Below are 27,803 nucleotides of genomic sequence, written 5' to 3' on the forward strand. Positions count from 1 at the left end.
GTCTGCGTGAAACTATCATCATACTGTTAATCAGCCATACTCTAATATAAAATAAAAAGGAGGAAAAAAGAACCAAACAATTGAATCTATTTGGATCTCCATAACCCAAAGCTGAATGAAAAAAATTAAAGTACATGATGATATATGTTATTATTTATGTAAAATTCATAAATATGAGAATAACTGTACATGTTGTTTATAGATACATATGTATGAAGTAAAGGCATTTTTTAAATGGCCAGAACGGATATACAACTGCAGTATTATGGTTACCACTGGAGAAGGAAGATAGAGAATTTGGTTATTGAGGGATATTTTCTGCATCCATTGTATTTCATTTATTAAAAAGAAAATGTCTGGTAAAGAGGTAGTATTTGTGAAATTTGGGTATTGGTAAGTGGAGATCTTTGTTATATCATCCTCTATAATTTTCATGTGTATGGCATATTTGGTGCAAAAGACAAAAGATTATAAATGGAAAAGTCAGTCGCAGCTGGAGTTTTAAGTGAAGACATGGGATAGAAAGAAGTAAACAAAAGAAAATGTATGTCATTGGCACTGAGATTTGTGGCTTAAGCCTCACTTGGGAGAGCTGGTTTATTAGATTTGGAACTCCTCATCTTCATTGGTCTTGGTTGTTCCCAGAAGGCCCAAGGAATTTCTGAGTGCTTCCAAACATGTTTGCATTTTTAAAGCTTGAGTCTGGCAAATGGCTAAAGACTCAGGAACTTGAGGGCAGTGGAAAGAGAAGATGTAGAATTTAGCTGGGTTGGAAGCAAGATGTCAGTTTTGATTTAGAATTAATAGGAAAATAAAATCAGGGAATATGTTGAAAGAGGAGCTCGAGAATGCATGCCTGGAAAAAAAGCCTTGGATGACTGTCCTAAGTCAAATATTTTAGCATGTGTCTGCGTTTTTTATTTCCAGAGAGGCTTAGATTGCTGTTATTTTTCCTTCTTTTTTAAAAATATGTCCTAATAAAGTTTTTTTGAAACAAATTAAAAACCTCCCAAACTTATATATTATTCATTAAATATGTTTCACATACATAGTAAAAGACCCTCCAAAAATCATTGCTTAGGAAGAAATTTATTGATTCAATTTAAATTAAGCATTGGTACCATTGCAAAAGCAGTTGCTCTGAAAAAGTATTGAAAAATGTATCATGAGATTACACAGTTCAGTAACAATATCAATATTGATCACTTGAAGCAAAACTACTGCCAAATGTCATTGAAACTCATTTCATTAATTTTTAATAATTTATGGAGCAAATGTGTATCATCTTAAAAATGTACCTGTGACATTTACAAATTCTTTCAAACACATTTATAAATACGGTAATAAAAATTCCTGAGCTCCCTTAGCTTATACCAGTGTTCCCCCAACTGACAACCTAAGTAGTATTTGACTAACATCCTCTAGATTTACTTAAAAAATATTTGATCACATTCATAAAAGTACCTGTGTTTCAAGTTCCTTGGTAAGTATAAGTTTTAGTGTGAAACTGATCATAAGACAAAATTGCTTAACACTTGTATAGGCAGCAGGAGTAGGTGAGGTTATGGGCAAAAGAATTCCAATTTAAGTGTCAAGACTCCAATGTAGACTATGCTTTACAATATCAAGAATGGGTTTAATCTCATCTGTACTTTTCTGAAGGATAAAACTGAGAATCTGCTTCCCTAACAGGTAAGGTCCTATTGGAGGTTTTTCAATAACTCCATTTCCTATGTGCTGCTCTGTGCTTAGTTGCTCAGTCGTGTCCAACTCTTTGTGACCCACGGACTGTAGCCTGCCAAGCAACTCTGTCCATGGGGATTCTCCAGGCAAGAATACTGGAGTGGGTTGCCATGCCCTCCTTCAGGGGATCTTTCCAACCGAGGGGTTGAACCCAGGTCTCCCGTATTGCAGGCGGATTGTTTATTGTCTGAGTCACCAGGGAAGCCCAAGAATACTAGAGTGGGTAGCCTATCCCTTCTCCAGAGGATCTTCCTGAACCAGGAATTGAACCGGGGTCTCCTGCATTGCAGGCAGATTCTTTACCAGCTGAGCAACCAGGGAAGCCCCCATTTCCTATAATCCTGCCCTATCTTCCAACCCCAAGACATCAAGATTTCTGCTAAATAGGTATTATATCTCACAGTCCCTCAAAATAGGGGTGATTTAGAATGTGTAAAAGTTGATTAGTCAGTTGTAGAGTTCGGTGGGGTTCAGGTTTCAGATATGGTTCTGGAAAGATATGGCAACATATAATTTCTGTTTCCTTTTAGGAAAGCATGTCATTTTGGAAAATTAGCTACACAGTACTTTTCCAACTCATCATTATTATATGAATTCTGTGTCTGGTGACTGACACTCCAATTTTTCCAGCTTCAAAGTAAATGTGTGTCCAATAATTAAAGGCAGATGGCACCAATGTAAGCATGGGGGAGTCAGTCTTTGACAGAAGCCAAGTTTTAGGGAATGATATTCGTGTAAGAAATTTCTTATTCCCTGGTAAGACATGGCCATAGGGAATTCAGGAGTCAGAGAAGAATTTGTAAAGCAAACCCCACACCATCCCGTAATTCTGCAACACAAGCATAAGCAGTAGGTAAAGATTTCTAGATCTAGATCCATTAAAAGATTAGCATTTTACACTTAATCCAATGAATTTGGTCAGAAGAGATGTTGTTAGTAATATGGATGAATCATACTGTTCAAAAGCATTCTATTTTTCAAATGGCTTGATTTTTCCTTTATTTTATAATACTTAAATGAGCTTTTCTGATCTATCCCTGGGTTCTTGGTTCCATCTCATTTTATTTTTATTTTTAGCAGCTTCTTGTGTGAGGGATGGGGGTAAAGGAGGGAAATTATACTTTGCAATCATACAGAAGGGTGAAGAGAAAGGAGGAAAGTTGTTTTGGTCTAATTTATATAGTTTCTGGATTATAAATCCTTTTGCAGCAAAAATCCATCAAGAAAATTGTTTCAGCCAGGCATATGTTATTTTTTTCATTTACATATCAAATAAAAATAAATAGAGGAAGGGGAGGCAAGGAGAATAAGCATTTATTGAGCCAGGCACTGAGCTGGGAATTTTCAATAACATGAGTAGAAATATAATGATAATATTATACTGGGATGATTTTGTTTGGCAAGCATCGTTTTTGGCATGGAGTAAAAAATGAAGATGTTCTGGTAATAGCAGTTAGCAGCATCTCCCATCCTCTTGATATGGATTTAGCTATCCATGGAGTCCTCTCAAAATGGGAAGAGACAATAAATCCATGGGCAACAGAAAGCACAATGTGCAATAACTAAAGATTTACAGAACTAAAGATGCAAGATAAATCAGATGATTACAGTCTTCTATAATTTTTTAAGACTAAAAGAAATAGGCATTGTAATTAGTTCATGTAGAAATGAGTTTTTAAAATCAAAACAAGGTTATTTCTGATATACGCCTGATTTTTCCCATGCCATAATATCTTTGATGGTCAAAATCAAATAAGGAAAAAAATTATTTCTAGGGGCTTTAGGGAAATCAAATTGTGAGAAATATCCCCCTCATGGCTTTGGGTAACCACGTTGTGGTGACTCCTGGTTAGGGAAAAATCTGCATCTATAATTTTGTTGGCTTTCACCTGGTGACTTACTATATATTCTTTCTGGCCCTTATTCATCAGTCAGTTTTTATAAAATGTAAAAATGGTTATTGAGAAAACCTAGCATAAACTTACAAACTGATGAATTTAGGAGGTGTATCTTCATGTAAAAAACAAGACCCCAGCAACTTGTAACAATCACTTCTAATTTCCTATGCAATGTTAAAGAATTTTGTTTGGCATTTTTTAGGAGAAGAGAAAAAGCAGAGGTAGTGGTAGCTTTGAAAATATTGAACCTTTGGCTATCCTGTAGCCTTCACTTCAATATGGCTTTACAGAAGACATAGATCCCTATCAGGCAGTTCTAGGTTGCTTTGGTTTCTGCATGAGATACAAAAATTGTTTGAAATGACCGATCAAGCAGAAAAGCAAGCCTCGTTATGCAAAAAACACCCCAGAAGTATCAAAGGTCACATGAAGCAAAGTCGGGGGGTTGACTTGACTTTTAAACAATTGTTGGATTGTACTTTAAACACTTACCCCAGATCAGCTGTACAATAGCAACTCATACTACTTCTAGCAAAGATTAAGAAAAAAAATTAGCACATTCACGGTTTCAACAGAAAGATATGATTACATTTTTTTTCAGTCTTGTTTTCCAGATATAGAAACAATCACATTGAAATATATATGGATAGATTCTAACTCATGAAATAATTTTTTTCCTTTGTAGTACACAGTGAGTTTCACAATAGGATTATATATCTCAATGTGTCATACAGTTTTTGAACCACATAAAGCAATATAATATAAAATCATATAACAGTTAAAGTCAGGATTATCACGTGGCAAATACACAACTATGTCACTGAAAATAGTCCAAGTGGGAGATGTGACATCATTTCTAAATAAGCAGCTTTGAAAGAAGGACATTAGGATAAGACGGGAAATAGTTACTTTTAAAACTTCAAAACCATTTTATCAGGAATTTCATAAAACAAATTGTCGTTCAGGAGACTCTTTGCCATACAAATTTTCAATTTCAGGTAATATAACAAGATTTCCCCACCTCCTTAGGATATGTGAAATTTGCATGAAAAACTCAAGATTAGATTATGAAATGTATGCAGGTGAAGTGTGCGTTGAGCATAATATGAAACTACTGGTTTTTATATTACTACTTAAGTAGCTAAAGTTTTTAGAGTTGTTTTTTTCTTTTTATCAGCAGCAGGTAAAAAGTTAACTACCAGACTATGGTTAAAGGTCTCTCTTTTCATTGACCACAACCACATAAACAGTGTACGTTTTCCCACTTTACATATCGCAGTGCTTCCTGACATAAAATTAGAGCATAAATCAAAAGAATCAATGTGGACAAAAGAGTCGTGGGCATATGTACATTTGTTAGCCATAAACTCAGAACACTGAACAGAGTCACTATGTCCAAAAAAATCCGAGTTTAGCAGGTTACTTTTGGCATTCTGTGTAATCCTGAGATGTCCAGACATTTAGAAACATCCTGTTTTTCTTTCTTTTAAAAACATATTTTATTTTTATTTATTTTTAAAATTTGGCTGTGCCAGGTCTTAGCTGTGGCATGCAGGATTTCCAAGTGGCATATGGCTTAGTTGCCCTGCGTCATGTGGGATCTTTGTTCCGTGACCAGGGGTAGAACCTGGGCCCCCTGCATTGGAAGTGCGAAGTCCCAGCCACTGGATCACCAGGAAAGTCCCCCATACTCTATTTTTCTATCTGTTTCCTTTTACTGAAATAGGTAAACTATGTGAAGGTCTCAGAGCCAAAATCACCTTGAAATACACAAATCTAGCGAGAGAACTATTTGATTTGCAGATGATATGTACACTGGTCATGAAATACGTCCAGGCCATAACTATAAACAGAATTTCTGGTTAGGTTATAAAACTCTTGAGCAATCATTTTGCGTTTTTAAGCTTCTGCTTAAGACCTCCACAACAGTCTTCATTGTAGCTTGGATTTATTAATGGCCTTTGAACAAATGAATGAATGGATGAATTGAGCTAGAATCTCTAAGCCTGTGGCTCCGTAAATAAGTTGTGATCTTCAACTTGGGCCTTGATATCTATGTGGCCAATTTATTGTTTGACTCAGGCCAAAGTCATTTTTTATGAATAATCTAGTTTCTTGCAAATCCTATGGTTGCTACTGTAGATAACGAACTCTCAGGAGAAATGGAGGCCCTAAGTGAGAGCATTAAAAGCCTACAAGGTGGACAGTTAAGAAGAAGAGGAGGAGCAAAGGATGTTAAATGAAATCGATGAGACTTGCAGGGGTAGAACTGTTTTTCTCTTCAGCATTGTTATAGCCACACTGTCCACTGCTTTAGGCTAAGGGATCATCAGCAATATTCTCCTGCACTGTCCCGGGGCCATTTACTGAAACCCTGGATTTTACTCAGATCATGCACATCAAAGACTGTTAGAGCCAGAAGGGGCCTTAGAAACATCTTAGGCCAAGCCACTCATTTAACAGATGAGGGAACCAGAGATTAGTTTTAAAGGACTTGCTAAGATCACACAGCCTGTTTACTGGCAGCCGGAAATTTAGTGCTCAGCCCACTACCCTAGCAACTATGTTAATGATGCATGGGCTGAAAAGGCAGAAAAAGAAATTGGTTCACTAGAGGCTTTCATCAATGACAAATCTACATCAGCAATCTTGCGGACCATAATTTAGAGGCTTTTATGTCTTTCTGCATGTGTGCCAAGTTCCATGGTACACGTGTTGCCCTTTTCAGGCCCTGGCATGCAATTCAAAGCCATTGAAAGTGCATTAATGTGTTTTTAAATTGAGAGTCTCAAGTAACACGGTGGCAGACTTATTCCAAAATCTTAGCCAGAGTCAATTTCTTATCAAAATAAGTTACACTATTCACATCAGCTGTGTGCTAATTTAATTAAACAATAAATTAAAATCCACTCAACAGTTGCTGATTGGACCTTAGACCATTTAATGATTCCTTTCTGGCTTTTTCATTCATTTACTTAAAATGTAAAATTTACTGTCCAAACAATACACTTTTCTTGTGAAAAGAATACTTCAGAAAAAAAAAAAAAAGGCACTTTGTAAAATGTGTACAAATCTGATTCTTTCATGTCTACTCTAAAGAGATAACAAAATTACGACTGGCTGGATCACATCTTTTTGAAAGTGATGGGCAGCAGCAGGCAGCCTGGAGAAGGTTGGGGGACAGACCTTCCCCAGCTAAGCTGCACCCTGGAGCTCAGGTGCCTCTGCTTGCTCATCAGATTCTCCGTTTCAGTTGAGTCACTATAGAACAGAGTCAAACTCCTTCATCTTGTACAGATGGTAAGGGATTGACCAAATTTGGACCAAACCAGCTGGGATTGGCCTTAGGCACTTAGGAGAATGCAGAGTCAGTTACATGTCAGTGACGTGACTGATTATGACTTGTGCTCATCTGAGCTGCCTTGTATCCATTTGCTAAAACTGACTAGAGAAGATTTTGCACTTTGAATTATAAGCGTCCATAAATCACCCACTGGCTATCCTATTTCCATGTGCTTTGTAGCTTGAAGTGTTTATTTATAAAAATATGACTTTTTACAAATCAGAGCTTGAGGCTTTTAACACCAACTGTGCGATGGTGGTTCATAATCCATAAGAAGACAACAACAACAACAACAACAGCAAAAGTGCAAACCAGAATCAGCAGCCTAGTATAAGAAAGGCATTTTGTCCCTAAATGCCTCTTTCAATGTCTTTAAAAAAAATCTCTGCTTCCCTCTATACACATATTTGCACATTATCTTAGACTATGATTCTATATCTATGTAATTTGTAAAATGCATGTACAATATGTTAAGATTAGTTGGCATTGATGATTTAAACCTGTGGCTGATTCATGTAGATGTATGGCAGAGGCCAACACAATATTGTAGAGCAACTGTCCTCCAACTAAAAAAAAAGAAAAAAAAAGTGAAACAAAATGAGCATATCACTGAAGAGGACGTGTGTCTATGATGAAGGGCAATTATTTGTTAGCTTAATTATGATACAAGGCATTGGTTAATCATCTTTGCTGGACACTATTGAGTGAATCATGGAACTAAGGATTCACAGTTTAAAAGGACATTATAGATTATTTGGTCTAGCATTTCATTCAGAGCAAACTGAGACCCAGAGAAAGGAGTTGAGCTAAGCTAACATAATTAGCACTAGAAGCTGGGTCTCCTGACCCTTAATCTGCATACTTCCACTCAACTAGAGGACTCCTTGATAGAAAATAGACCAGACCATGAAAAAAAAAAAAAAAACAAACCCCGCAATTCATTAAAGAGTGCTAAGTGACTGAGAATTATAGCCTTGGCTTTAGTTAACGATTGACAGTAATCTACTTACTAATTGGTGTTTTTTTAAGAATTTAGTTTGAGTCTTCAGTCATGACAGTTTTTTTCATACATGCCAAATTATACATCAAAAGACTATTTTTGAATTCTCATGCTATCAGAGTGGTTCATACACGCCTTGGAGGAGATGGGACTATTCTGAGAAAGATTTGGTCTGTGCTGGCTTTGAAGGGCCAAGTCTTTGGTCAATGCTTCTCAAGGTGGGGTATATTCCCTGACCCTCTTAGAAGTTGCATGTGCTTTTGCAGATCATTTTCTTCCATTATGTGAATCCCAAACCACTAATAGATTTTAAAACATGATACCTTTTCATGACAGTACTGTACACTGCAAGTCAAACAGATTCGACCCGTACTTTCCAGGAAAGAACTACTCCAGGCACTAAAATCAGCTTTAGTGGAAATGATCTGCTAGGGCAATGCTTCTCAAACTTCACTGTGCACTTGAATCATCTGCGGATCTTAGCAAAATGCAGATTCTGGTGGGTGGGGGTGGGGAGGGCAGAGATTCTGCATTTTCAAGCAGTGCCCATAGATGCGGGCGTGGCTGGTCCTCAAACCGTATTTTGAGTAGCAGGGGTCTAGGGGACCGAATAAACTTGGACAATCTTCTCCAACAGCTCCCTCACTCTTAACCAGTTGTGTGTGTGTTAGAAGAACACAGCCTCAGATATGTTACTTTTGCATTTCTGGGAGCTCTGGCAGTGTGTTCACTTTCACACATCAGCCAACCTCTGAGTCCTGTTCCTATCAACATGGACTTATTGGGCTGGAATATTTAACTCACAGAGGGAGCTCAGATTCTTTGTGTTCCAGCTTAAGAAGTGAACACACAAATGGATTTGCCCAAGATTGCTCAGAAAAACAAAACAACAACCCTCTCTCTAAGGCAGTATGTTAGATGTTTCCATTCTCCTTTTTCATCTTTATAAATTTTCACCCAGAGAAGTGAAAATTTCACAGAGAAGTGAAAATTTTCACCCCAAGAGCAGAACCCCCAGAGTGGCCCTAAATTACAAGAGAAGTAATTTTCAGTCTGTGGAGAGTCCTAAATCTCTAGTTTCTTGATTTCTGTTTAAAGTATCCTGGAGATAAAAAGAATCAGAAAAACTATACTACACTGTGCTGGAAATCGAATTTTGTCATCCACTTCCTATTCCTCAGTGGGCTTTGGATTGGTATGGCATTTTATTCCACAAACAGGGACTGTATATATCACCGTGTACTGAAAATACTCATTATAACCTCATATAAATACTATACCTGCTGAATACGTAAACAGGCTGTACTGGGAAGATAGAAAATAGTCTTTTATTTTACTTAAGTGATAGAAAAATAGTCTTCAAAAATACATTGTTAAACTTATGGGTTTATATTAAAGTAGATTTTGTATATACAGTAAGGCAGTACTTCTGTGAGCATCCTGCTATGATTATATTTTAAATTAAAGTTAGTCTTTTGGGACTTTTTTTTTCCACTAACAGAAGACTAGGGTGTATAATAAATTATCTATCATGCTGAAATGAAAGAGGAAAACATTTTAGAAGGATTCACCACATGAAACTCATTTGCCTCCTGTGTAAGAAAATATCACTTTTTAAAACCCTATTCTCTAGAAGTTTCAGAATGAAATACAATTTAAGGATAAAATCCATGCTTAATAAATTCAAACTATTTTAAGAAAAACTGGAGGCATCCTGTTTACTTGCATATTGGCAATGTGTCATTAAGGTAATAGGAACAGATGGAAACAATTTGTCAGGTGTTCTAGAATGAAACTTTTTAAGTGCATTGTATTTGGTTAATCCTAATAAAATGAAAGAGGAGTGCAAAGGTTAAGCAACTGGTCTTCAGGAGTGGTTTTCATGGCATTTCTCTCCTATCTACCATCTTCTCATGGTAAACAATTTTGACTGACTTATACCCCTCTGTCACATATGAAACCATGAAGGCCTTTTCCAGAGAATATACCTGTTGGCACTGTCTCTCAAGAATACTAGGCAATGTGCTTTTATATCATTGAACATATAATCTGATAACTAATAGCAAAAAAATAAATCTACAAATCACACAAGATGGAATGGTTTGTTCTGGAATCAGCTGTTGGAAAAAGAGGCAACTGGTTGAAAATAGAGAATGAAGAGTGAACTGGGAGTTGGGTAGTGTCATTCTAACCCTGTTCTTGAGCCCTCTCTGGTAGAGTGCATTTCACGTACTCTGTAGTGTTACCTGAAGGAAAATCACAATTCAACCCATCCTTCCATAACTCTCACTGCAAGAGTGCATAAAACCTGCAGGACCCAGTCCCCAACCCAACTGGAGTCTGCAGTTGCCTGGGGTTGTTGGGGAGACAGCCAGGTCGGCCTTGGCTGGATTCTATGGCAGGGCTGGCGGGGCCTTCTTGGCTGGTTCTTCTAACAGAGTCAGGTTTTGCACTTGCAGATCTGGCATCAACACCAGGATGTTGCTATCCGTCACCCGGGACACCTTTGAGTACTCCTTGCTGGTTTCAGGGGCGTCAACCTTTTCATTTTGTTTTGGGAACAGAGCTAGCACTCCATCTTGGCTGACCTTGTGGATCTCCACATATTCCAAGGATTTAGCAGAGATCAAGGGGGTTTTGTCTTGGGGCAGTGGCCACGCCGTGTCTTGGTCAGGCTTGGAACTGTAGCCTTCTGACTCCCTCTGTTTGGCTGCCTTTCCTTCCCTGCCAATCTCAATGGTTTTTGAGGGTTTTAAAGCATGTTGGTCTGTTTGGTCCAGCAGAGTGGCTGTGGTGCCTGCCACGCCCAGGGCCAGCTCACACACGTCAGCAATGTTGTGGTAAGAATATCTGGGGCTGTACAGGCTGGGGGGCTGCGGGAAAGGCCATGTGGAAGATTTGGGTCCGTTGGCCAGAAAATAGGGGATTTTGCCTTCCCCGCTTGTGCTCTGAGGGGCCTGGAGACATGCAAGATCTGTTTCGGGATTCTCCAGCTTCTCAGGGCCCTGGGGAGTATGGAACTTGGAGGGATAAGCCTGAGGTTCATCACACTTTTCAGACAAGAGCGAAGGGCTGTCACAGCTGCCCCGGCCAGAGTCACTGTCAAGATCCAGGTGCATGGGCTTCACGCCTTGCTCCATGTGTTCTTTGGAGGGGTGTGGCATCAGGTGTTGGTCCTCACTGTCATCTACCTCTATGAACTCCATCAGCAAGTCCTCGCAGTCAGAAGTGGGAGGGAAGTCTTGGCTTTCCAGAGCTCTCAGAAGTTCTTCGGACTTGCCCTTCTATTAAAACATAGACACAAGGCGAGAAGGCTGTGATATCTGTAATCAAAGTGAACTCCATCAGAATAAATTCCCTGGGACTGACTTTTCACAATCTTGTGCTTTTGGCCTCACAGAGGCTGATGTCAAGTGACATAATGAGTAGGTAACTGCTTTTATATACCTCCATGTTAAGCTGAAGGTCAAATCGAAACTACTAATATGTACTTCAACCTGCAGAGAAATGTAAAATGTTCTAACCCTGCTCTTGTTCTTCATTCAAAACACTTAAATTTAACTCCCACTTGAATCTGTCTAAATGGGCTCTGGCAAATACCAGCTCCCTTGTACTGAGCCAGTGTTAGCTGAGCACTCAAACTGAGCAAAAAGTTGCAGTCAGATATGCTTATGGCCTTATGTAGAGAACATTCAAGTGAGAGCTTACACCAAAGTCTGATGGAAGAGGGGCTGGTGGAAGGTCACTCTTTTGTATTCATCAAATATTCACCCACTTTCTCAAATGATTATTTGTATAAAATGTTTATGACAGGGCTTATGAACAGATCTGATAAACCTAACAAGCATTCCTATGTGTGCTGATGTTTTCTTGGCTTTCTTTCATTGCCCTCTGACACTTACTGACAGTAATTACCTCATGCCTCTTACATCTTTCTGTGAACACCCCTGCTGAAAGGGAGGGACAACCAGCCATGGATGGCCAAGCTAGCCAGACTGCCCTGATGGGGTTGGTGTGCACATGTGTAAAGATGACAATTACACAGCAGCAAGTCACAATACAGTCTCCACCCTGGCACTTACCTCCAGCAGATGAATATCAAATCCTTTTATTTTTGGCCCTGGAACTGGTGGGAAGATGCAGGTCACCATGCTATAAAATGATTCATGAGATAAGAGAAATGGTACATATTATCACTTTGTAATCTTTGAAAGATTAGCCTTATCTCCAAATGGCTGCTACATGGACTATGGTAGGTAGAAGTTAGGAGTTCTGAGGCTACATGAAACTACTAAGGTGACAACAATGAATAACTATAGTGTTAAGTGTTTGACAAAGAGTAGTGTCTGACTCTTTGTGACCCCATGGACTGTAGCCTGCCAGGTTCTTCTGTTCATGGAATTCTCTGGGTAAGAATACTGGAGTGGGTAGCCACTTCCTTCTTCACGGGATCTTCCCAACTGTGGGACTGAACCTGGGTCTCCTTCATTGCAGGCAGATTCTTTACCATCTGAGCCATAAAGGCCAATATTAAAATGAACTCTGGCTAGTTAACTCTGACTGATTCTGAAATGACTAGTGGATTGTTTGCTACTCTTGCCAGATTTTACTATTTCACAACTGTCAGCCTCCATTTGATGGAAAGAACATCAGCTTCAAATGAGTCTATTGTACTTTTGCTAGCACTGATAAAAGCTTTTTCATGGTGAACACACTGCCACTAATGGCTAAAACGATGTGCTTGAATTATCTGTAGGTTTTCTACCATTTCTGTATTTTCTTTTTTGGCCATTATCCCTGACAACCATGACTGAGAGGAGGGTAGAGTGAAATACCTATAGCCCTTCAAAGCCACTGCCCAGACCATAATCAAACAGATGACAGCAGAAAGGACGGCCACAAAGATCCACACGCTTGAATCGTTCACTGGGAAGTCTAAAAACAAACAGCCAGAACGCTTTGATCACACACAGCATTGTTTAAAACAAACAAAGAAATGAGACTTTTGAACATAAGTCCCCTGCCCCTCTATACCTTTTTTGATTTGAAGAGCAATCCAAACAGAGTAGTGTTAATGATGGATTTACTTTTTTCCCCAATATTATTAAATTTTAATATGCAGCATATATTTTATAGTACTCTAAAAATTTCAAAGTGCTTTAAAATATCATTTTAGGTGATACTTACAGAGGAAATCCATGAGGACATGGTCAGTTACAGTAAAAATAACAACAAGCTAACATTTATTAAGTTCCTAGTAAAAGCCATATGATGTTAAGCTCTTTACATACATTGCTTTGCATACATTGCTGTATGTAAAGATGAGGAACTGAGACTCAAGGAGTGGTATATTCAGAGGTAGATAGTCATAAAGTTGCCATCTGGGATTTGAATCCAGGCCTTCTGCTTCTAGACCCTGTGCTTTTATTTAGGAAGAGCTAGGACTGGATGCACAGTCTTATGGCCTGTAGTTCAGTGCTATGTTCACTATGCCAGTGCAAACCCTGATATTTTGGTCAGGCCAGTAGTCACAAGAGCTAGGCTTTGCCATGTGGCTCTGGGCAAGACTTCTAACTCCACTGAGCTTCAGTTTCCTGTCTTGCAGTTGCTAATGGCAATTCTATTCTCTCTGAATACCTGAGATGGTTGGGAGGACCAAACAAGGTAAAGACTTTGTAAAGTACTTTAGAAATGAAAGATGAACCATTCCTTTGTAGAAAACCAGCCACTACGTTTAATGGCACTTGAAGAATTGGATGCCTTCTACATACTGTTCCTTGAATGAGATAAACATGTAATTGTCATCAAGGACTGAAAATCAGTACATGCCTTTCAGGTGGGATCAGTTCAGTTCAGTTCAGTTCAGTCGCTCAGTCGTGTCCGACTCTTTGTGACCCCATGAATTGCAGCACACCAGGCCTCCCTGTCCATCACCAACTTCTGGAGTTCACTCGAACTCACATCCATCGAGTTGGTGATGCCATCCAGCCATCTCATCCTCCGTCGTCCCCTTTTCCTCCTGCCCCCAATCCCTCCCAGCATCAGAGTCTTTTCGCATGAGGTGGCCAGAGTACTGGAGTTTCAGCTTTAGCATCATTCCTTCCAAAGAACACCCAGGACTGATCTTCTTTAGAATGGATTGGTTGGATCTCCTTGCAGTCAGGTGGGATAGCACCTTGCAAATTCTAGGTGATGACCTTGAATGATAGGGATTGGGCAGATGTGGAGGGCAGAATAATTGACCATCAAGCCCTTGGAGACACTCCAAGCTCATGTCTGCAGATGTATCCTATCCTGTTAATAGAAACTGATCCTTACTCACAGTGGCCCAGGGAAAGATGCTATACTTCCAGACGTCTCTGTATTGAGTGAAGAGATGATAAATCCACCTCTACTCATTCTTTGGCTTAAGACTCAAAATAGTTTCTCTGTTAGTAGTTACATCATACAAGTTTACTAAACCCATTCTGTTTAAAAATATTTAGCAATAAAACAATGGCAGATTGCAGGCAGAATCCCCTTTTCCTTGGGGAATTTCAAGACACTTACCATCAGGTATCTGGATGGAGCTCTCTGGGCTCCACTCACTCCAGTGTCCATGGTCTGGCTTGCAGCGAATCTGCACAAGATATTTCTGTCCTGGATATAAGTTGAAAATCTTAAGCTGAGACTGCTTTTGAACAAAATGAATCTAGGGAGGGCCAAGGAAAACAGAAGTCACTCTGACTTGTGTTATGAAGAAACTTTTCCCTTAGGAGATACACTAGCAGAGAAGTAAGGCCAGATGATCACACTACATACCCTGTGCACACCATTACACCCTCCCCGCCCATCCCTTCCTCCTGTCAAGCCCTGCTCACACAAAAAACAACAGATTTTCTGCTTTTCCATTTGGAACACTATTTCAGAAAGACAAACATATTGCTCCCCACACCTTACTTTCTGACTTCTACATTATAGAAGGGGACTACTTAACAAAATTGGAAATGTATTATTTTCCAAACCTAATAAAATAATTGACTCAAGGATTATTCATGGGTGTGAAGCCCCTAGGTGAAAGAGAACTGGGCATTTATGAACACTGAAGCAGTTGTGCATAAATCAAACATGACTTTACAATCAAGGGATCAGGGTGTGATCTCCCCAGCCCAGCACCCAGTTTTAGCATCATTTATGGTAGGTTGACCAGAATGGGTTTGTCTCCTGATATGATAAAATGTGAAGCATATAACATCACCTCTGAAATTTCCTCGCCAAAAATTGTTCAACTGGAATCTAATCAAGTCTTTTAATGTCTGATTTCAGGAAATGTGAGGACAGAGAAACTGGCTAAATGACCTTGACCTTATAAAGAACTAATCAGACAGATGCAGAAGGTGGGACATTCTCTGAGACAAGTGGCTTGGTCTCCTTAGCACGTTGAGATTGAAGGGGTACATGAGTCAGCCAGTATGTGATCTTGAAGTAGATTCTGGTTAAGACAAACTAGCTACTGAAATATTTTTGAAGCAGTTGTGGGAATTAAAATATAGACTAGCCATCAAATGATATTGAAGAATTACAAAAGATGATATTAAGGAATTTCAATTAATTTTCAATTAATTTCAATTAATTTTCTAAGTGATCATATTATTTTGGCTATGTTTGGAAATATCCCTTCACTGGTGGCTTAGTGGTAAAGAATCTGCCTGCCAATGCAGGAGATGTGGGTTCAATCCCTAGGTCAGGAAGATCTCCTGGAGAAAGAAATGGCAACACACTCCAGTATTCTTGCTTGGAAAATACCATGGACAGAGCAGCCTGGTAGGTTACAGTCCATGGGGTTGCAAAAGAGTCAGACACAACTTAGTGACTAAATAACAACAACTAAAATATTTAAGAATAGATTATTATAATGTCTATAATTTATTTTACTATTTCTTTACAATGAAAGATTTAAAAGTAAATAAAGCCATTAACCATGGACTGATTACATTGAGATTTTTTCCCTCCAACTTAATGCCACTTAAGAACTCTCATAGATGTTTCGATCTAAGATATCCTGAGAGAGGTGGGTTGGAAACCTGGCAGAAAAGGCTGTTCAATTGCAAGGATCTAGTCCTGGGAGAGCTGTGATTTTGAGTCCCCATCCAACCTAGGAGATGGAGGGAGATGGATGGATTTAGGGAGAAAGCTTTTCCACATATGTGAGGATCACATCAGTATCAGGAAGAAAACATGCCAGCCTAATAATTAGGAGGCATGACCGGTTCTCAGTTGGGGTCTTCATCTTTGTCAAAGGAAACAGTTCCTTCCAAAAATTTTCAACTGACTCACCTCCCAATCAGTTGCTTTCTCAGGTCTTAATCGAATTTCATACTGGATAAAGAACCAACCAGATTTTACATCAGTCAGGGTGGGTGGAGACCATTTGATCCATAGATATGGTTTTCTATCTTCTGGATATTTTAATTCCAAAGTCAGGTTCATAGGAGGCTCTGGTTCAACTGCAGATATGAAAGAAACTCCATCTTTAGTCAAATAGGGATATTTGAATCCAGAACTATAAGACTTAAGAGGCAGATCTCTCTACCCTTTCCCTCCATGTTTATGAGCCACTTTGTATTTGATGTCAGGTGCCGATCAGCAGAGTTGGGATTAGGCTGAAGCGAGTCACATAGGGTGCAACATTTAAGGTGGCAAAAATAGCCTAGAAGCACCTGTTGGTGCTCAAAGTCATTAGTCATTCAGGAAACGCAAATCAAAACCACAATGGCATATCACTTCATACCCACTTAGAATGGCTAGGATTGAAAAAATGAAAATTAACAAGTGTTGGCAAGAATGTTGGAGACATTGGAACCTTCATACATTGCTTGTGGGAATGTAACATGGTGTAGCTACTGTGGGAAAGTCTGACAGGTGCTCAAAAAGTTAAACATGAAATTATCATGTCACCTAGCAATGTCACTCCTAAATATATACCCAGAAAAACTGATAGCAGATGTTAGAACAAGAACTCATTTATGAATGTTCATAACAGCACTATTTACAAAAGCCAATAGGTGAAACAACCCAAATGTCCATCAACTGATGAATGGATAAATGATATCCTTATAATGGAACATTATTCAGCCAAAAGGAAGAAAGTCTTGATACAGTGGATGAACCTTGAGAACATAATGCTTAGTGAAAGATGCCAGACACAAAGGGCCAAATAGTATATGATTCCATGTATATGAAATATTCAGAACAGACAAATCTATAGAGACATGATGCAGATTAGTAGTTGCTCTGGGGCTGGGGCCATGGAGGGGAATCCAGAGAAACTGCTGAATGGGTAAGAAGCTTTTATTTTGAGTGATGAAAGAGTTCTGGAACTAGATTGTGGTGATTGTTGCATAACATTGTGAATGAACTAAAACCACTGAATGGCACACTTTAAAATGGTTAAAACAGTGAGCTCTATGTTATAGGTATTTTACCACAATAAAAGAAAAAATGAAGGAGGCACTTACACTCTGGTTTCCTCAAGTACAGGTCTGTGAGTGCCTCCTTAAGACTGCAGTGCCTAGGCCATACTAGCCAAAGCAATCTACAGATTTAATGTAATCCCTATCAAATTACCCTTGAGACTTTTCACATAAGTAGGACAAATAATCCTAAAATTTATATAGAACTATAAAAGCCAAAAGGACTATAAGATTGCCCAAGCAATTCTGAGGAAAAGGAAAAAAGGTGGAGGCATGACCCTCCCAGACTTCAGAAAATACTACAGAGCTACATAATCAAACCAGCATTGTTTTGGCACAAAAACAGACATATGCATCAATGGACCAGAAGAGAGAGCTCAGAAATAAAACCACACACCCACGATCAACTAATGTTTGACAAGGGAGGCAAGAATGAACAATGGAGATAAAACAATTTCTGCAGGAGGTGGTGTTGGAAAAGCTGGACAGGTCAGTTCAGTTCAGTCACTCAGTCATGTCTGATTCTTTGTGACCCCATGAATCGCAGCACACCAGGCCTCCCTGTCCATCACCAACTCCCAGAGTTCACTCAGACTCACGTCCATCGAGTCAGTGATGCCATCCAGCCATCTCATCCTCTGTTGTCCCCTTCTCCTCCTGCCCCCAATCCCTCCCAGCATCAAAGTCTTTTCCAACGAGTCAACTCTTCGCATGAGGTGGCCAAAGTACTGGAGTTTCAGCTTTAGCATCATTCCTTCCAAAGAAATCCCAGGGCTGATCTCCTTCAGAATGGACTGGTTGGATCTCCTTGCAGTCCAAGGGACTCTCAAGAGTCTTCTCCAGCACCACAGTTCAAAAGCATCAATTCGTCAGTGCTCAGCCTTGTTCACATTCCAATTCTCACACCCATACATGACTACTGGAAAAACCATAGCCTTGACTAGACGGACCTTAGTCGGCAAATTAATGTCTCTGCTTTTGAGTATGCTATCTAGGTTGGTCATAACTTTTCTTCCAAGGAGTAAGTGTCTTTTAATTTCATGGCTGCAGTCACCATCTGCAGTGATTTTGGAGCCCCCCAAAATAAAGTCTGACACTGTTTCCACTGTATCTCCATCTATTTCCCATGAAGTGATGTGACCAGATGCCATGATCTTTGTTTTCTGAATGTTGAGCTTTAAGCCAACTTTTTCACTCTCCTCTTTTACTTTCATCAAGAGGCTTTTTAGTTCCTCTTCACTTTCTGCCATAAGGGTGGTGTCATCTGCATATCTGAGGTTATTGATATTTCTCCCGGCAATCTTGATTCCAGCTTGTGTTTCTTCCAGTCCAGCGTTTCTCATGATGTACTCTGCGTAGAAGTTAAATAAGCAGGGTGACAATATACAGCCTTGACGTACTCCTTTTCCTATTTGGAACCAGTCATTGTTCCATGTCCAGTTCTAACTGTTGCTTCCTGACCTGCATATAGGTTTCTCAAGAGGCAGGTCAGGTGGTCTGGTATTCCCATCTCTTTCAGAATTTTCCATAGTTTATTGTGATCCACAAAGTCAAAGGCTTCGGCATAGTCAATGAGGCAGAAATAGATGTTTTTCTGGAACTCTTTTGCTTTTTCCATGATCAGCGGATGTTGGCAATTTGATCTCTGGTTCCTCTGCCTTTTCTAAAACCATCTTGAACATCAGGAAGTTCATGGTTCATGTATTGCTGAAGCTTGGCTTGGAGAATTTTGAGCATTACTTTACTAGCATGTGAGATGAGTGCAATTGTGTGGTAGTTTGAGCATTCTTTGGCATTGCCTTTCTTTGGGATTAGAACGAAAACTGACCTTTTCCAGTCCTGTGGCCACTGCTGAGTTTTCTGTGGCCACTGCTGAGTTTTCCAAATTTGCTGGCATATTGAGCACAGCACTTTCACAGCATCACCTTTCAGGATTTGTAATTGCTCCACTGGAATTCCATCACCTCCACTAGCTTTGTTCGTAGTGATGCTTTCTAAGGCCCACTTGACTTCACATTCCAGGATGTCTGGCTCTAGATGAGTGATCACACCATCGTGATTATCCTGAAGATAATGAAGATGAAGATCTTTTTTGTACAGTTCTTCTTTGTATTCTTGCCACCTCTTCTTAATATCTTCTGCTTCTGTTAGGTCCATACCATTTCTGTCCTTTATCGAGCCCATCTTTGCATGAAATGTTCCCTTGGTATCTCTAATTTTCTTGAAGAGATTTCTAGTCTTTCCCATTCTGTTCTTTTCCTCTATTTCTTTGCATTGATTGCTGAAGAAAGCTTTCTTAACTCTTCTTGCTATTCTTTGGAACTCTGCATTCAGATGCTTATATCTTTCCTTTTCTCCTTTGTTTTTGACATCTCTTCTTTTCAGAGCTATTTGTAAGGCCTCCCCAGTCAGCCATTTTGCTTTTTTGCATTTCTTTTCCATGGGATGGTCTTGATCCCTGTCTCTTGTACAATTTCACGAACCTCATTCCATAGTTCATCAGCCACTCTGTCAGATCTAGGCCCTTAAATCTATTTCTCACTTCCACTGTATAATCATAAGGGATTTGATTTAGGTCATACCTGAATGGTCTAGTGGTTTTCCCTACTTTCTTCAATTTGAGTCTGAATTGGGTAATAAGGAGTTCATGATCTGAGCCACAGTCAGCTCCTGGTCTTTTTTTGTTGACTGTATAGAGCTTCTCCATCTTTGGCTGCAAAGAATATAATCAATCTGATTTAGGTGTTGATCATCTGGTGATGTCCACGTGCAGAGTCTTCTCTTGTGTTGTTGGAAGAGGGTGTTTGCTATAACCAGGGCATTTTCTTGGTAAAACTCTATTAGCCTTTGCCCTGCTTCATTCCGCATTCCAAGGCCAAATTTGCCTGTTACTCCAGGTGTTTCTTGACTTCCTACTTTTGCATTCCAGTCCCCTATAATGAAAAGGACATCTTTTGGGGTGTTAGTTCTGAAAGGCCTTGTAGGTCTTCATAGAACCATTCAACTTCAGCTCCTTCAGCGTTACTGGTTGGGGCATAGACTTGGATTACCGTGATATTAAATGGTTTACCTTGGAAACGAATAGAGATCATTCTTTCATTTTGAGATTGCATCCAAGTACTGCATTTCAGACTCTTTTGTTGACCATGATGGCTACTCCATTTCTTCTGAGGGATTCCTGCCCACAGTAGTAGATATAATAGTCATCTGAGTTAAATTCACCCATTCCAGTCCATTATAGTTCACTGATTCCTAGAATGTCGACGTTCACTCTTGCCATCTCTTGTTTGACCACTGCCAATTTGCCTTGATTCATGGACCTGACATTCCAGGTTCCTATGCAATATTGTTCTTTACAGCATTGGAATTTGCTTCTATCTCCAGTCACATCCACAGCTGGGTATTGTTTTTGCTTTGGCTCCATCCCTGCATTCTTTCTGGAGTTATTTCTCCACTGATCTCCAGTAGCATATTGGGCACCTACTGACCTGGGGAATTCCTCTTTCAGTGTCCTATCATTTTGCCTTTTCATAGTGTTCATGGGGTTCTCAAGGCAAGAATACTGAAGTGGTTTGCCATTCCCTTCTCCAGTGGACCACATTCTGAAAAACTGTACAGCAGCGTGTAAATCAATGAAGTTAGAACACTCCCTTGCATCATACACAAAAATAAACTCAAAATGGCTTATAGACTTAAATATAAGACAGACACCATAAAACTCTTAGAAGAGAACATAGGCAAAATATTCTCTGATGTAAATCATATCAAAGCTTTCTTAGGTCAGTCTCCATGCGTGCATGCTAAGCTGCTTTAGTTGTGTCCAACTCTGTGAGACACTATGGACTGCAGCCCTCCAGGCTTCTCTGTCCTTTGAATTCTCTTGGTACGAATACTGGAGTGTGTTGTCATGCCCTCCTTCAGGGGATCTTCCTGACCCAGGGATTCAACCCGAGTCTCTTACGTTTAACCTGCATTGGCAGGTGGGTTCTTTACCACTAGTGTGTATGAAGAAAATAAAAATAAAAGCAAAAGTAAACAAATGGGACCTAATCAAACTTATAAGCTTTTGCAAAGCAAAGGGTACCATAAACAAAATGAAAAGACAACCTACAGAATGGGAGAAAATATTTGCAAATGGTGTAACCAACAAGGGCTTAATTTCTATCATATACAAACAACTAATACAACTTAAGAAGAAAAACAAAAACAACAACAAAAAAAATTGAAAAAATGGGCAAAGACCTAAATAGACATTTCTCTGAAGAAGACATACAGATGACCAAGATGCACATGAAAAGATGCTCAACATCAGTAACTATTAGAGAAATGCAAATCAAACTACAATGAGGTATCACCTCACACCAGTCAGAATGGCCATAATTACCTGTAGTGGATTCATGTCAATGTATGGAAAACCAATACAGAATTGTAAAGTAAAAAAAAAAAAAATCTATCAATAACAAATGCTGGAGAGAGTATGGCAAAAAGGGAACCCTCCTACACTGTTGGTGGGAATGTAAGTTGGTTTAAGTCACTATAGAAAACAGCATGGAGGTGCCTCAAAAATCTAAAAATAGAATTGTCATATGATTTGGCAATTCTACTCTGGGCATATATCCACATAAAACTATAATTCAAAAAGATACATACACTTCTATATTCATAGCAGCAGTATTCACAATAGCCAAGACATAAAAACAACCTAAATGTCCATTGACAGATAAATGGATAAAGAAGATGTGATTATATATGTATAAATTTATATACATATATATTATATAAAGATATAAATTTATATAAAATATAAATAAATGCAAAATAAATATGTATAAATTTATGTAAATACACACACACACACACACACATATATATATATAGAGAGAGAAGTAAATGGCAACCCACTCCAGCATTGTTGCCTGGAGAATCCCATGGACAGAGGAGCTGGTGGGTATAGTCCAGGGGGTTGCAAAGAGTTGGACATGACTGAGCGACTAAGCACAGCATAAACACACACATACACACACACACTCAATGGAATACTACTCACCCATTAAAAAAGAATGAAATAATGCCATTTGTAGCAACATGAATGGACCTAAAGATTATCATACTAACTGAACTAAGTTAGAAAGACAAACACCATTTGATATCACTTGTATGTGGAATCTAAAATACGACACAGGTGAACTTATCTACGAAACAGAATCATAGACATGGAGAACAGACTTGTGGTTGGCAAGGGGAAAGAAGAATGAGGGATGGATGCATTGGGAGTTTGGGGTGAGCAGATGCAAACATATTGAATGGGTAAGCGGAAAGGTCCTAGCGTATAGCACATGGAACTACATACAATATCCTGTGACAAACTATAATGGAAAGGAATATTAGAAAACAGTGTGTGTATATATATATATATACACACACTGTTTTTTATATATATATAAAAAACTGGCCATCAAGACTGAAATTACAGTAAGGCAGACCAGCACCCTGAATCACTTTGTTGTACAGCAGAAATGAACACAACATTCTAAATCAACTATACTTGACTAAGATTAATTTAAAAGAGTGATGGGCCTAGGGTGCTGGTTTGCCTTACCCTAATTTCAGTCTTGCTGGCCAGTCACATTTTCTCCATTCGTTTTTACCTCCTCAAATCAATCTCAATTCCAGGTGAGAGAAGAGTGACTGTAACTCTAGTGGACTTGGCATTGTAACCTGTCTAAAAAAAGAACTTGAGAAAATTTGCCACTAATCCTAATCCTTGTAGATTACTAAGGAAATACCTAAGAAAGATTGGTTTTATATGGATTTACTAAATAAACATCAGTTATTATAAGTTTTAAGCTGAACACAAGACTGAGAAATGCCTCTGATCAAAACATCTTTGTATAAAAGTGCAAGTAAAATGTTCAAGATGAATCCTTGAAAGCAAACTTTCTCAACCTCAGCATTATGTGTATTTTGGACAAGAAAATTCTTTGTGGTGGGGGCTGTTCTGAACACTGTAGGATGTTAACATTATCCCTGGGTTCTCCTCCATTAGATATCTTCCCTCTCTGTGTTGCAACAATCAAAAATATTTCCTGTTATTGCCAAAAATCCTGTGCGAGGCAAAAGAGCACCCAGTTGAGAAACATTGCTTTCAAGTGTTTTCAGCAGACTTAAATATTTCTGAGATATGTACCAATATTCTGTACTGCAGGTTATCACTTGATGAGGTTCAAGCTTATAGACTTTACTGCGGTTAAATGTAAGTTGTCAATGAACTTCTTTGGCCCCTCACCAATACTGTAAGCAGCAGGGTTAATGAGAATTCTAAGAACACTTCTTTAGTAATTTTGAAAAGATCTACTTCTGCTTCACTGACTATGCTAAAGCCTTTGACCATGTGAATCACAACAAACTGTGGAAAATTCTTAAATGATGGGAATACCAGAAAATTTTATCTGCCTCCTGAGAAACCTGTATGCAGGTCAAGAAGCAACAGTTAGAACATGGAACAACAGACTGATTCCAAATTAGGAAAGGAGTACGTCAAGGCTGTATATTGTCACCTTGCTTATTTAACTTAAATGTAGAGTTCAGTTCAGTCGCTCAGTTGTGTCTGACTCTTTGAGACCCCATGAACCACAGCATGCCAGGCCTCCCTGTCCATCACCAATTCCCAGAGTTTACTCAAACTCATGTCCATTGAGTTAGTGATGCCATCCAACCATCTCATCCTCTGTTGTCCCCTTCTCCTCCTGCCCTAAATCTTTCCCAGCATCAGGGTCTTTTCAAATGAACACATTATGTGAAATGCTGGGCTGGATCAAGCTTCAGCTGGAATCAAGATTGCTGGGAGAAAAATCAATAACCTCAAATATGTAGATGACACTATCCTAATGGCAGAAAGTGAAGAGGAACTAAAGAGCCTCTTGATGAAGGTGAAAGAGGAGAGTGGAAAAGCTGGCTTAAAACTCAACATTCAAAAAATGAAGATCAAGGCATCTGGTCCCATCACTTCATGGCAAATAGATGGGGAACAATGGAAACAGTGAGAGGCTTTATTTTCTTGGGCTCCAAAATCACTGCAGATGGTGACTTCAGCCATGAAATTAAAAGACACTTGCTCCTTGGAAGACAAGCTATGCCAAATTAGACAGCATATTAAAAAGCAGAGGCATTACTTTGCCAACAGAGGTCCTTACAGTCAAAGCTATGGTTTTTCTAGTAGTCATGTGTGGATGTGAGAAGAAGGCTGAGGGCTGAAGAACTGATGCTTTTGAACTGTGGTTCTGAAGAAGACTCTTGAGATTCCCTTGGGTAGTACAGAGATCAAATTAGTCAATCCTAAGGGAAATCAACCCTTACTATTCCCATGAAGAGTGTGAAAAGGCAAAAAGACATGATACTGAAAGACAAACTCCCCAGGTTGCTAGGTGCCCAATATGCTACTGGAGAAGAGCAGAGAAATAGCTCCAGAAGGAATGAAGAGGCTGAGCCAAAGTGGAAACAGTGACTAGCTGTGGATGTGTCTGGTGATGAAAGTAAAGTCTGATGCCGTGAAGAGAAATATTGCATAGGAACCTGGAGTGTTAGGCCCATGAATCAAAGTAAATTGGAACTGGTCAAAGAGAAGATGGCAAGTGTGAACATCAACATTTTAATAATCAGTGAACTAAAATGGATTGGAATGGGTGAATTTAATTCAAATGACCATTATATCTACTACTGTGGGTAAGAATCTCTTAGAAGAAATGGAGTAAACCTCATAGTCAACAAAAGAGTCTGAAATGCAGTACTTGGATGCAATCTCAAAAATGACAGAATGATCTCTCTTCGTTTCTGAGGCAAACCATTCAATATCACAGTAATCCAAGTCTATGCCCCAAATACTAATGCCAAAGAAGCTGAAGTTAAATGGCTCTATGAAGACCTACAAGAGCTTCCAGAACTAACATCCTCAAAAGATGTCCTTTTCATCATAGGAGACTGGAATGCAAAAGTAGGAAGTCAAGAAATACCTGGAATAACAGGCAAGTTTGGGCTTGGAATGCGGAATGAAGCAGGGCAAAGGCTAACAGAGTTTTGTCAAGAGAACACACTCGTTATAGCAAACATCCTCTTCCAACAACACAGGAGAAGACTCTAGACATGGGCATCACCAGATGGTCAACACCAAAATCAGGTTGATTCTATTCTTTGCAGCTGAAGATGGATAAGCTCTATACAGTCAGCAAAACAAGACCGGGAGCTGACTGTGGCTCAGATCATGAACTCATTACAAAATTCAGACTTAAATTGAAGAAAGTAGGGAAAATCACTAGGCCATTCAGGTATGTCCTAAATAAAATCCTTTATAATTTAACAGTGGAAGTGAGAAATAGATTCAAGGATTAGCTCTGATAGATGAAGAGCCTGAAGAACTATGGACAGAGATTTGTAACACTGTACAGGAGGCGGTGATCAAAACCATCCCCAAGAAAAAGAAAGGTAAAAACGCAAAATGGTTGTCTGAGGAGGCCTTACAAATAGTTGAGAAAAGAAGAGATGAGAAGTGAAAGGCAAAGGAGAAAAGGAAAGATATACTCATCTGACCCTGATGTTGAGAAAGATTGAAGGCAGGAGGAGAAGGGGATGACAGAGGATGAGATGGTTGGATGGCATCATGAACTCAACGGACATGAGTTTGAGTAAACTTTGGGAGTTGGTGATGGACAGGGAGGTCTGGCATGTTGCAGTCCATGGGGTCACAAAGAATCAGACACGACTGAGTGACTGAACTGAACTGAACCCATCTGAATGCAGAGTTCCAAAGAATAGCAAGGAGAGATGTGAAAGATCTTAAAGACTCAGATAACCATGACTGTGTGAACACTCACCTAGAGCCAGACATCCTGGAATGTGAAGTCAAGTGGGCCTTAGGAAGCATCCCTACAAACAAAGTTAGTGGAGGTGATGGAATTCCAGTTGAGCTATTTCAAATCCTGGAAGATGATGCTGTGAAAGTGCTGCACTCAATATGCCAGCAAACTGGGAAAACTCAGCAGTGGCCACAGCAGTGGAAAAAGTTTTTCTAGTAGTCATGTGTGGATGTGAGTGCTGGACCATAAAAAGGCTGAGCGCCTAAGAATCGATGCTTTTGAACTTCTGAATTGATGCTTTTGAATCTTTTTGGAGAAGATTCTTGAGAGTCCCTTGGACTGCAAGAAGATCAAATCAATCAATTCTAAAGGAAATCAATCCTGAATATTCATTGGGAGGATAATGTTGAAGCTGAAGCTCTAATTCTTTGGCTATGTGATGAGAAGAACTGACTCACTGGAAAAGACCCTGATGCTGGGAAAGACTGAAGGCAGGAGGAGAAGGGGACGAGATGGTTAGATGACATCATGGACTCAATGGAGAAGAGTTTGATCAAGCTCCAGCCGATGGTGAAGGACAGAGAAGCCGGGCAGGCTACAGTTCATGGGGTTGCAAAGAATTGGACACTACTGAGCAACTGAACAACAACAAATTTATTGGAAGACTGATGTTAAGCTGAATCTCCAATACTGTAGCCACCTGATGCAAACAGCAGACTAATTGGAAGACCTTGATACTGGGAAAGATTGAGGGCAGGAAGAGAAGCGGGTGACAGAAAATGAGAAGGTTGAATGGCATCACCTACTCAATGGATATGAGTTTGAGCAAACTCTGGGAGACAGTGAAGGAAACCTGGTGTTTTGCAGTTCACGGAGTCACAAAGAGTCAGACATGACTGAGCATGCATGCAAATTTCCTCATAGCAGTTTCCTCAGTACATTACAGAACTTCTTTTGCTCACTGATTTGACCTCAAATATTAAATATATTTGATGGCAAGGCAATTTTTAAAAGAGCCTGTGAAAAAAACTAAAAATAGAGCTAGTGTATGACTGAGCAAGTCCACTACCAGGCATATACCCTGAGAAAACCATAATTCAAAAAGGTACATGTACTCCAAGGTTCACTGCAGCCAGGACATGGAAGCAACATAAATGTTCATCAACAGATGAATGGATAAAGAGGTTATACATATTTACAATGGGATATTACTCAGCCATGAAAAGGAATGAAATTGCATCACTCGTAGTGATGTGGGTGAATCTAGAATCTGTAGAGCAAAGCAAAGCAAATATATGGAATCTAGAAAAATGGTGCTGGTGAACCTCTTTTCAGGGCAGGAATAGGGACGCAGACATAGAGAATGGACTTGTGAACACAGCGGGGTAAGGAGAGGGTGGAACAAATTGAGAGAGTTGCACTGACATACACACCACCATGTGTAAAACACAGCCAGTGGGAGAGCTTGGCTCGGTGCTCAGTGATGATGCAGAGAGGTGGGGTGGGGGTGGGAGGAGG

At 39.5% G+C, this 27,803-nt stretch overlaps 1 protein-coding gene across 3 annotated transcripts in view; it reads right to left on the reverse strand.

The window, feature by feature from the left end:
- Positions 1-1,070: 1,070 nt before the first annotated feature.
- PRLR (prolactin receptor) overlaps positions 1,071-27,803 on the reverse strand; it is a 155,182-nt gene continuing 128,449 nt past the window's right edge. For 2 of the 3 annotated variants that reach the window (XM_040262313.1, XM_040262314.1), the window contains 5 exons: positions 16,301-16,470; positions 14,534-14,675; positions 12,820-12,919; positions 12,067-12,136; positions 1,071-11,268 (listed from right to left, as the gene is read on the reverse strand). In XM_040262313.1, the coding sequence (XP_040118247.1) occupies positions 10,378-11,268; positions 12,067-12,136; positions 12,820-12,919; positions 14,534-14,675; positions 16,301-16,470 (1,373 nt within the window). In that variant the 3' untranslated portion in view covers positions 1,071-10,377. Of the gene's footprint in view, positions 11,308-12,066; positions 12,137-12,819; positions 12,920-14,533; positions 14,676-16,300; positions 16,471-27,803 lie in introns of all 3 variants that reach the window. The other variant, XM_040262315.1, reaches the window with a different exon arrangement.

Source organism: Oryx dammah, unplaced genomic scaffold, assembly GCF_014754425.2.
Source record: "Oryx dammah isolate SB20612 unplaced genomic scaffold, SCBI_Odam_1.1 HiC_scaffold_20, whole genome shotgun sequence".
NCBI classification, from domain to species: Eukaryota; Metazoa; Chordata; class Mammalia; order Artiodactyla; family Bovidae; genus Oryx; species Oryx dammah.